A 12,418-nucleotide genomic window follows, 5' to 3' on the forward strand; every position below is an offset into this window, starting at 1 on the left:
CTATGGGCGAAGACGGTGATTTAAGTCAACAGATAATATCACAGATATGTGCACTGAAGCAACCTGGCCTTAAAACAAAGCAGGTATAGGATTAGCTGGATGTGAGCACGCGTTCGGTTCGACGCTGGGTTGCCAAGCGCCTCAGCGGCGTAGTTGGTATGGTATTAGCGTCCCACCTCGGTGGTCGCGGGTTCGATTCTCGGCCATTCCATTGAGGAGTGAGAGATGTGTATTTCTGGTGATAGAAGTTCACTCTCGACGTGGTTCGGAAGTCACGTAAAGCCGTTGGTCCCGTTGCTGAATAACCACTGGTTCCATGCAACGTAAAAACACCATACAAACAAACGCTGGGTTGCCAGATTTAACGAAGGTGGCAACCATGAGATTCCGTCTCAAAAAAAAAAAAAAAAAAAAAAAAAAAAAAACGCCCCGAAATGCCAAAGAATTCTGATCGAACTCCTATCTTGCTAAACCGTCCTTTTGAAGGCTGTGGGAACGGTTGCATAACGGCTAATGGCATGGAGGTTTTGTGCAAAGCATATATGGCACACCATATGCAAAATGGACTGTTAAGGGAAAAGGTTCAATTCAAGTTCCAGAGCTCTGGAAGATGGTCTGATATTCTGGTTTTGATGATCGTATTTTCCTTGTTATTTTATCTGGAAAAGATAACTTGAGCCGCGTAATGAAGTAATTTTTTCAGATACTTTAATTTTTTGTTGGAATATTCATTGTAATATTTATGTTGAATAAATCTTCAGTATAAACCTACGAGAATATGTCGAAATATGCTGTTTTACCAAAATTGAATGAGCTCGTATTTAGGATACAGTAATATTCTCTCACCATTCCATTAAAAATGTTCAAAATAAAGTGCTTAGCGTTTCGGTATCTATTGCTTATACCTGACCATTTTGTTATAAAATTGAGAAAAAGTTTTGTTTACGAATTACAGTTTAACTCATTTTATACTCAGCCTAATAGACAGTGCAATGAAGGGAACGTCGGTTTTACTTGAATGTTGGAGTCTTGGCACGAGGGGAGTGAGTGCTTCCAAAAGTATTCGTCTAAACTTTTATTCTTTTCTTAATGATGTCGCTTATGTCTGACTGAAGAGTGCCACTGAGGGTTAATAGCTGAGTAAGAAGTCAACAGATCTCCGGTAAAGACCCTAAACATAAAAGCCTTGGTCATCCCGAACTCATTAGGAACAACTTTTGGAAGATTAAAGGTTTCGTTAGTTTTGCTAATTGTCTCGTCGATGTTAGGTTGTTCATACCTGTTACAAGAAAGTCAAGATATCTCATAGCAGCTGGGTTTTTACTGCAGGTTCGAAGAACTTGTTAATTTTAGGTATTTTTTTTTTATTTGTTCATGAAATTTGGGATATAACGTATAAAATCACATGTACTTTTATTGTAGCTATAGACCTTTAATTCCTTCTCTCACCCATGATATACATACATACGTACACACATATATACACATATATAGTTATATTACAATATATATATATATATATAATAATATATATATGATATATATATTATAATATATTTTATATATAATATATCTATATATATATATATAATAAAATATATTATATATATTATTGTTATATATATATTAATATAATATATATTATATACTATATATATTATATGTTTACTATATATATGATATATAGATAATATATATTAATAATATATATATAATAAGTATTATATATATATAAGATATATATATAAGTTATATATTAGTTTTTTCTGAATATCACCAGATTTCTCTGAACTTAAGAGAGTCGACGTTAGCTTAGACTACGATAAGAGGTTCTAGTCTGAGCCAGCCCAGCAGAACAAGACTACTAGTATTGGAGAATTAGCCTTAATTATGGAAGCGTTACACATTGGACTACAGTATTAGGCTTTTATCACGTATATGAAAATATAAATAACAGTAGAAAACGATTTAGAATACTTCATTTTTTTATTAAATTGGTGGATATTAGGAAATCGTCTAATCAGGATAATTTTTCAGTTATCGGAAACAAGAGTGATTTTTTAAAATGTTACTGCTGCATCAGTTACTTTCAGTTTGTATCAAGTTTATTCAATCTTTCTTATGATGGTCTTTTCTCTGTTACTGTATACCGTCAGTGACCCTTCATTACTGGTTAGTCCTTCATAAATGGAGAGATAAACATTCGTCGATGGTAGGTCTTTTCATAAAAAATAGAGTACGTATATTACATGTAGCAAATGGTGTTACGAGGAAGTGTAGAGTCAGTATTGAAATATGGCATGGGTCGTCCGTAGATTTACTCTGCGGTAAGAATTTTCCGTTCCTCACAGGCTCAAGGAGTGGAAATCTGCGGACGACACACGCATCATTACCGACGGATGACTTCATCATAGACCTCGACGTTCCGTTGCAACTTACATATAATGTATTCTTTTTTCTATGAAAAGACATGGTGGTGATTGATTTCAAGTTTCAGATAACTTAAAGCATGATTCGATGTCGTATAATCATTTCTCATTCCTTTTTATGAGCATCCATTGGTATACCACCGAACTGTGTTTCACTTCAAACATGAAAACCTGTAATCTGTGATGCTGCCGAGTGACAGATTTTTGTCGGCGCAACTGTAGGGGTGTAAGAAATAAGTGACTCGTAAGGTGTCGTGTGTAAAAGTGCCTCCAGCTTTCGTGTGGCCTGGCCAGCAATCCCCTAAATGTTGTTGGGCAGGAAATTCAAAATGACCGTCTTGCAGCTGTTAGCGTTGTTTGATATTAGTTTATATAATTGTTGATCTAAGCGTTGGCTAATTATTTTATGAAGACAACGGTGCACATTGCTCTCATGAAGGGCATTGTGGAACTGACTGTAACGTTTAGAAGGTCTTTCATGGTCCATCATGTGCGTGCGGGCGTGTGTGTGTATGTCTCTCTTAACATTTGTTAGATCAGATTTTCTACTCCAAGGTGTCTCATTCTTAGATATTTGTGTTATAACACAAATATCTAAGAATGAGACACCTTGGAGTAGAAAATCTGATCTACAAAGGAGAGAGAGAGAGAGAGAGAGAAGAGAGAGAGAGAGAGAGAGAGAGTTTCATGAATAGACGTGTATTTTAAGTTAGCTTGTCAGTTTTAAGTTATGTTTATTATGGGTAATACATATTTGATATATTACACTGTGCATGGCACAACATGTGATTTTGTTGATATAATTTTGTGAATAGTAGATGGCACCAACGATGCTGTTTTGACAGTCCGTCTGAAATGACAGAGTTCGTTTCGTTGAAGGTGGTGGTGGTGTGATGACGACTGCCAGCGGTGGCTACGTCACAGAAATGCCAGCAGCAGCAGCAGCAGCGGCGGCGGCGGCGGCAGCAGCCTCAGCTGCAGCTGGAACTTCGTCCTCACCAACATCGTCGTCACCGTCGCCCTCGGAGAACGGAACCTCAACGCGTACCTCAACGGCCTCGTCGTCTTCGCACAGCACCCCCGTCAACTCCGTCACGTCTATCACTGTGACGAACTCTTCGCCGTCTCCGCTACTGACGATCGTGTCCAATGTCCAGGGAAGTCCCACCAGGGTAAGTCTCCCTTCATCTTTTTGCAGTTGTGGTGTTGGTCACGGGGGGTGGGGGTGTGGGCGCAAGCTGTTTGGTTTTTGGGAGTGAGACTGGCGGGAGGAAAGGCAACTGCACCATTTCATGGAGCCCTGTAGTACTTACCACTGGCCTTACCCAGCCTAACTTTACCAAACGTGATCTTATCGTATTTTACCTTACTAGCGAGGGCCTTCCTTCCCTCCGGATCACCGAAAGTACCTCGCCCAGAAATATTTTGAGCGCAGATTTCACTTGGCCTATTAGGTGTAGTTTAAATTGTTAAGGAATAATTCAAGCTCTTGCTGTACAAGTTTTGACGTGGATAGATGATTTGTAAAAGAAAAAAAAGGAAAAGGAGAGAGAGAGAGAGAGAGAGAGAGAGAGAGAGAGAGAGAGAGAGAGAGAGGATCATAAGACCGACATTGGCGAGAAGTGCATCTAATCGTTTCCGCATTGAGAGGATAAAGCAAGAAGATATCGTTTGGAGACTTTATTTGTAACCTAAATAACAGGAAGACGTTTTTTGAGTTTTTTTTTTCTCTTTCTATTGGCCAGGTGTGTTTGTGTAAGAATTCATTTTGCGGTGTGTTGTCAAGGGTGTTCGTGTCTTGAACAAGCTGAAAGGTTGCTAAGGAAACGACGGGAAGCGACGGATTCGAGTTTATAATTTTTCCATGTGATTATGGGAGTCGCGCAGAAAGTTGCTGTTTTGCCTAAGTGTTCATCACTTGCTTTGTACATTAATCCAATATTCCCAAGACTTCGAAAACAATTCTCGAAGTTAAAACATAGTTAAAATTGTTGTTTCATAACACATGTTGTTACCTTTTGCGAAATTTAGGCTTCTGCCTTTTGTGAAATTTAGGCTTTTACCTTTTGCGAAATTTAGGCTTCCAAACAGTTTCGATGGAAAGTTTGATCTATAGGAAATTCTTAGATATAGAAGCGATTGGGCGGATATTTTCATTTTTGTTAGAAATATATCAATGTGTTGTTATCTTTAGGACGTTGCTACCAAATTTGCTGGACTTTTTGCATTGTTCACAGGAAACTGACGATTCTGTTATCACAAAACGTTTTGGTTGTCTCGTATTAGGTGCCAACAAAAGTTGTTGATACTCCTTTAAGAATTCCATTCACTGACGTTTCTTGCCAAGACTAAGCAGGATTTTTGTGTCCATGTTGGTCTCGGTCTCTTGGTCATTACTCATGAAAAGAAACTCGATATTTGTGGCTGTTGCTTTGTGATTCAGAATATCCTCAGAATCCTAAATGATTTTCTCTCTCTCTCTCTCTCTCTCTCTCTCTCTCTCTCTCTCTCACTAAAGCTTTTATAGGATTTTTCCTGCGAAGAACTGTTAAGTCTGCCTGAGTTTTGCTCGAACCTTATTCTTAATATTGTTTCTTCTTAGATGTTTTGGCAGATTTAAATAAGCTTTTGGGCTATTATTGCGTAGAAAAGGTCAACAGATAGAAAACAGTAATTAGGTGAACAAAGTAATTATCACTGTATAAACCTCTCGAGACTAGAAGTAGTGAATTTTTGGGCCTTTTAAAAATTTGACTTTGTGTCTTTATTGTTACAAGTTCATTATTTACGAAAATTTGTTATAATTATGATCCGGTAACTTTGTTGAAGAAACCTCAAAATAAACGTATGTGTAAATGCGAACCTTGCCAGTGAAACACACGCACACAGATTCATACGTAAGTATACTGAGAAGAGCGTTGGCGTGTTCATTTCAGCGACCTTGTCCTTTCTCAGGTTTTCGGAAATATGTCGGATCTTGCAACTTATTACTTCTTGTCGAAATGACGTTTTGTTAAACCCATTTATATTAAAATAAAGGAGAAAAAATCCATTTACTTTCAACGTAAGTGTCTCTAGAAGAATTCAGTGTGTTCAAAAAGAAAAACGCAATTAGTTTACGGTAACTTTCTTATTGTACTGTATTGTAAAATACAGTATAATATGATTCAAAGAAATGCCGAGATAACTGTATTCATGTTTAGGAATACAGCAGTCGAAACAAGATTGTGGCAGTGAAATTGGTCGATTTTAATGTTCATTACAGGTTGTAACACTTCCGACCATCCCAGTTCGAAAAATGACTGGTAAGCTGTTTCATAAATAAAGTGTAAAAGGGGTTGACCTCTAGGCTTGTCCGCATGAGTGTGGAAGACTGATCAGTATGAATGCTAATGTTCTGTGAGATGAGGCTCGAGCGAGAGAAGATTCTTATCGAGTCGCAGTTTATGAAAGAGAGGTAGGCAATCAGAGTCTCCTTGGCCACAGGTGTGGTGTATATCATAGATACCTGTTCGAGCAATTTTGCCAAAGCGATGAAAGTCGCTGGCTGCTGTTAACGTTCACAGTGACTAAGTCATAATGACAGACAAGATCTGAAGTATCCAGCTTTTGGCAGAACTGTGTTTGTGTTCGATATTGCCACAGAAATGAGTTTGAAACCTCATCAACATCCTGAGCGTTGTATAGTTAAAACTCGGATTGATTAACTGGTATGACCAGTGAAACGTGAAATGTGCTTAATGCGAGATCGGCCACTTATTCAAGACGAGAGTTCATGAAGTGAATTAATAAGGATATTTTTATTTCCGAAGAAAGTTAATATTATCTGCTAGGTATTCTTATATCGACCGGGCAAATGCTGTACTATAGGTCATTGTAAGACGCTATTTTGTTTCTTTGTTAATTGTTGGTTTGGTGCGTTTATAAAAAGGGGGCAAAAAAACTCAAAATACTGCAGTCGATTAAATCATTAAGATTGAACGAAGTGTCGTCATTGTGTTATTGTACCGGTTTGTGCTTGTTGATGTGTCTATCTCCTTCATAGTCATCACTAGTCTATTCCCAACAAAATGTCTCATGGAAAAATATTTTACCTCTTGTTATCCGCCTATTCGTCACACTTACCTGGTCTTCGCAACTCCACTTATACCGTTGAATGGATTTCAAACTTGGTACAAAGGTAGACCATCGTTCTTAGGTGTGTGACGGGCGATCATCTGTGTCTCTGTCTGTCTGTTTGTCCTTTTGTCTTTTTTGTCTTTCTATCAATTTTTCTGCCACACTTTGTTTAGCCTCTCAACCCTCTCCCGGCTGCACTGACGGTGAAAGGGTTTCATTCAGACTTGCTTCCAAGGGAGATTGTCTGTTCGTCCATCGGTGTGTCTGTCACACCTTTGATGGCACTGCCTACATGGCTTAGGAATTTCAGTCAGACTGGTAGAAAATTGGGCATTCATGCAAAGATGTGCATGATGGGAGATGCTCCTCTATCCTTTTGTATGAACAGCCGATAACCTTGGCCAAAACTTTTGACTCAAAGAGATGTGCGCAAGCTCCATATGATCTTACGTAGTCGATATTGTTGCAATAGGGGCCAATCATGCATTCCAAGCATCTTGTCCGGAGAAAATTGCCAGAGTTGTCGACTTGTGTAGCAACTATAATATCATTTCATCAGTCGGTAGGCGACGCGTTTTTGCTGCTATAGTACTCTGAAATTCTTGTCCATTTTGGAGTCAGTAGTTATCCTTGGAAGATTTCATCAGCAATATTACCTGGTGAGTTGTGGGAAGCCTGTTGATCTTTGTTGCAATAGTGTGAGTGCATGATTCTATGTAAGATTAAAGTGTAATACAGCTATTGGTATTATTAGTATTGATATTTTTGTATTCATGATAGTGCAGTTGTTTTCATGTAGTATTAATTTTGTATTTTGGAAGTTAACAATATGATATTTGTTTTCGAGATATTTTTGTGTTTGTGTTAGGATAAGAATACCGCTGTCATGGATAGCCACAGGATGCAGCAAAACTGTATTCAAGCTACAATTGTAGTGCTGCTGTTTTGCGGGAGTACATATAATATATTTCTAAATCATTAATATTCACATTTTTATTCAAGTTTTGTCAAGTTTCCACAATTTTAATACCTGTAATTTTGAATGTTGTTTTCTTTAATGTCGAGTATGCTATTGTGCTCTCATTTGAATCCGTCTCTTCCGAGTTATTTTTCGTTGCTTTGATTGACTTCTACTAAAACGAATGAGATCATTCTTTGCAAATAGCTCTTCTTTTTGAAAATTCATTTCCTGATATTCAAGTTCACTTGAGCCTATGTTAGGAAAAATTTTGTGCAATACTGAATGTAGAAAAATGTTAATTGTTTAATGGCGTTGCAGACTACATGTTTTATTCTGAATCTCAAGTGTAGTATTCACTTACCCAGTACTACATTAGACGTCTTTTGAACTGTATTTCTGTTGGTTCCTGGGAAGAATCAAATGTTAAAGGTACCGAATTATGGTGGCTATTCCTGTTCTCGTTCTTTGCCGACAAGATTTGACGGGTTTTGGTTTGCGGAAAGTATTGATGTTGTCTCGTACACTTCTTCTTATCTGTCACTTCCACAGCCTCAGTCAGGTGAACATACAACTTTCGTAGCTTCTCTTTTATCATCGACATTCAGCAGCACAAGAAATGCCTTCCAAACCGGCTCAGGGATACCATCTCTTTCTTTACATGGTCTTTCCCTATTTGACATTTTCTTCCAAGAACAAATGGATCTTTTATCGAATCGCGGTCACTTCCCTCAGAAATGATACAAGTTGTTATCATCGGTCATTCAGTCAGTCCGGAAAACTATTTCTACCTCAACTGTATAATTACTTTTCGCAGATATTTTGTCGGAAAACATTTTTTTTTTGTCTGTTTTTCATTATCATCTAATATATAGCTGAGCTGTTGGAAGAAGATGACACAAATGTTAGTCGCTGAAAAACACGGCAGTGTTTATGAGAACAGCGTAGATCAGTCATTTCCCTTTATCATAATAAATATGTATGTTGATAACCAGAGCTGCCTCGAAATCTCGAATAAATTCTTCTTCTAGAACGACCTAAGTATAATCATGTTGAATAATGAAGATCCTTGAAGGTCATGATGTTAGATATTTTTTTTCACAAATATACTGGAAATTAGATAGTAAAGCCCGTAAGAAAATTTTCTGTCTGTCTATAACGAAGACTCACAAGATGACATAGTAGATTGATTTTCAAAAATCCCTTGCCTCACCCTCAGGTGGTGCTTATATGTAAGAGTATTTAATAGTTTTTCTTTTTTCTTACAACAGAAAGATCAATTTAGCCTTGGGTCGTGTTTTGTAGTCCGGTAGCATTTACAGATATTTTTTGTTATTCCGAAGAAAAAAAAAAAAGATTCTCTTGAGTTTTAAACTCCTTGATATAAGACATTTAAACGACACCGTAGTCATTTTAGAAAGCAAGATTTTTGATATTTTTGAATTCTTTAAGTGCCTTGTAACACTTACTATGGCACTATTTTACCAGGCTTAGAGATTGGCCACCCAGGAAAAATTCCATGAGATATGGGGTTCCCAAAATTGGGCCTGTCTCGGAAATGGGTTCATATATTGCATCGTCTAGCTACTACTCTTAGAACCTGTTGACAAAGTACTCTGGCCCTTCTTTGAAATGCGAGGTGCACGGCCCACAGAAACCCTAACCCTTAGGATGAGGCCTTTAGACAATGGATCTTTATCAGTTCTCAGGACTCAGATAAGCCTTCACTCATATCTCACTCAAATTAAATGCTTTCGTATTTTGCAACCATTTTAACATAAGGTATTGCGTTAACTATAAATCATAGGGTATTTCGTTGACCGTAAAGAAAAGTTTGCCATTAGAGTTAGTTAGTGATGCCGAGTGGGCTTGCCTTAATTTCATCGCAAAATCCAGTGTGTGCCGCTTTTATAACTGAAAATAGAAGAAGCAGTCGAACTGGAAAGCTTCTTTCCTCTTGTACACTCTGAGAATCCATTGTCTCTTGAGGACTTTTATATTTATAACTAAGTTTCATCCGAAGGCGAGAACGGTATATCCGAGCCAATTGAATTTAAAGCTAGAAATTTTCATAGAAGCCAGAAGGTGTCATCTTTCCTTTGACATTGGGTTCACAATAATCCTTAGCGTTCTCTTCTTCGCTGTATGGTTAAACTGTAGCTCATCAGTGTTCTCCCTTTATACAGAACATTATTTTGGTCGAATGCTTTTGTAACGGCAGTACATAAGAGTATTATTGTCATTACCTGGGTCTTTCAATTTATTATTATTATTATTATTATTATTATTATTATTATTATTATTATTGAGAATCTTCGTATGCCTTTCAGCCTCAGAAAAAGACAAATAGATTACTGTGTCGATGTTGCCAGCGTTGGCCTTCATGTTTTTCACGCATTATTGCAGGCAGGTAGCGCATCTCCTTCGGGTAGTGTTGGTGAAGTGTCTATGAGTGGTATGGGTGTCACCACCACGCACATCACTGCCCAGGTGGGTACTTGACCAAATGTTCATATACATAGTGTAGTCGATTCGACCAGTGTGTCTGCTGTGTATTTATTCTAGACGAATATGTTCGTACAGTATTTTTGTAAGTAGGTTATGTAAGGAATTCATTTTTATTTATATATGTAGCTTTGACGTTTGTCAATTTTGAATGTATCTGTGAATGATGTTCTGTGGAGAAATTGATTTCTAATTTTTTTTTATTGCCTAAACTAATTCAACAAGGTATGTATTTTTAATGTTGATGACCATTGTTGTTTTGACGCCCATTTGTGATAATAATCAGTAAATCAATCAGTCCCTTCCTCATTAAGTTACGGACGTGTACCTTATTATACTGTTTCGTCTTGACTATTAGTTATTCATTTTCCCTTCATGTGATCTTGAAGATATATATATATATATATATATATATATATATATATATATATATATATATATATACACATATATATATACATATATATATATACATATAAACATTTACCTACAAATGTTTAATATCCAATTCGTGCTACCTCGGGAATATTATCGAATGGGGAATATAAGTGATAAATGGTTTGGTACCTAAGTGACTCGACACTCGACAATACAACAACGACTTCCAGTCGACGTTCATAACCACTGGGCTATCAAGACATTTTTTGAACGTCAACTGGAAGTCGTTGGTCTTACTGTCGAGTGTTCGAGGCACTTGGTACCAAACCATTTATCACTTATATTCCCAACTCGGTGATATTTCCGAAGTAGCACGAATTGGATATTAAACGATATTTGTAGTTTGATGTTTGTATATAAAATGTCACGGCGATGTGACAAAACTTCATATATATATATATATATATATATATATATATATATATATATATATATATATATATAGTATATTATGTTATGTGTATGTATATTCTTTTATCAGGATAGGTGGCATAATTGAAATATTCACATTTTCCGCCGTAAATTGATAGAATTTGAATACAACTGTAGGCCTTGTCTGTGACAGACATCCTCATCACTGATCATCCAGCTGTATTAGATTTGGTGAAGTGAATATAGAGAATGCCAATGGAAATTTATTCCTAGAAGATACTCCAGTCGCTTGGTAAATATGAGATAATAGACACGTTAGTAGGGATTCTCTGCTTAGGAGTTGATGTCACATTGATCTCAAAGGAACGATTGGTGATCTGTTAGAACTTAACTGACACCTCAGACTGCAGCTATTTGGAGATGCCATTTTCCAAGACAACCTTCATGTCATGTGTTCAGTCGTGTATTCAGCGGGAAGTTTTACTCGCAGAATTTTGGTTGGTATGGAGTTTCTTCAGGGAATTTTTTGAAAGCAGAATATTAATCATTCCACGCAATGTCATGATGCAGGTATGTCGACAACAGAAGATGTATTTGGCGAAGGAACGAAAATGTAAGGACTGTAAGGTAAATAAAGTACATCGGTCCCCTCAATAAAATTCACAACGGCATTGGAAGATGAAGGGTGACTGCTGTTCTTGGAACATCTAATGCATGGTAGTAAAGGGTTTAAATATTTTGTGAACAGAAAAGTTTCCAATATGACTGCCTATGCGGTAGTGAGCGTTGCGTATATGTATAGCCCCGGGTCTATTCATGTTTCATGAGCAATGCAGAAAAGACATGAAAATATCCTGAATCTGTAGTAGGCGGCGATAAAGAGCGGCTGAGAGGACTTCTTATGATATTAATAGCAGTGAAACAGACAGCTCCAAAAACTTGCTTCTACTACCAGATACTAATAATGTCAAAGATATTTCCCATCAACTCAAGGACTTGAGCTAATGTAGCGTGAAAGAACAATAATACAATGAAAAACGCGCATATAAAGAACTCTCCCTCTAATACTAGTGGTCATTGTTCTAGGCTACTGTACTGTCATTTCTCCAGATAATCAATACTTCTGTGACGATGGTTTTGTCACATCTATATTAAAATATATCGGAATTCGACAGATATATGCACGTTTGAGCCCAATTACTCTCGTTATTCTTCTTGGTAGCATAATGGGACCAAATGATAACCACACACTTATTTGCGTGCTTGTGTTCGAATTCTTCCACTAAGGAGAAGAACTCTCCATTTATTTTTCATCCGGATACAAAGGCTTGTGGCGATAAGCATTTCCAAAATGTTTGAGGAAATCGATAAGTTTAAGGGACCATCCTGGTATATGCTATATATGTGTGTGTGTGTGTGTGTGTGTGTGTATTGTGTTCGTGTAGATGGTTTCAAAGGTTAGATGGCAACATTGCCCTTTGTTGAGACAACTTCCATCTTTATAGCAGTAGCAGCTTGCTGACGTTACAATTACTTCCGCATGAGGTAGGCTTTAGTGCAAAGCCCTTCACCTTGAAGATAGGCTTATTATGAATTT

General features: G+C 37.2%; 1 protein-coding gene across 1 annotated transcript in view; it reads left to right on the forward strand.

The window, feature by feature from the left end:
- LOC135207258 (DNA-binding protein RFX2-like) overlaps positions 1–12,418 on the forward strand; it is a gene marked incomplete in the record, with an annotated part of 462,694 nt that overhangs the window by 160,912 nt on the left and 289,364 nt on the right. Inside the window, 2 exon segments of the mRNA XM_064238912.1 lie at positions 3,309–3,601; positions 9,913–9,996. Of these exon segments, the coding sequence (XP_064094982.1) occupies positions 3,323–3,601; positions 9,913–9,996 (363 nt within the window).

Source organism: Macrobrachium nipponense, chromosome 32, assembly GCF_015104395.2.
Source record: "Macrobrachium nipponense isolate FS-2020 chromosome 32, ASM1510439v2, whole genome shotgun sequence".
NCBI lineage: Eukaryota > Metazoa > Arthropoda > Malacostraca > Decapoda > Palaemonidae > Macrobrachium > Macrobrachium nipponense.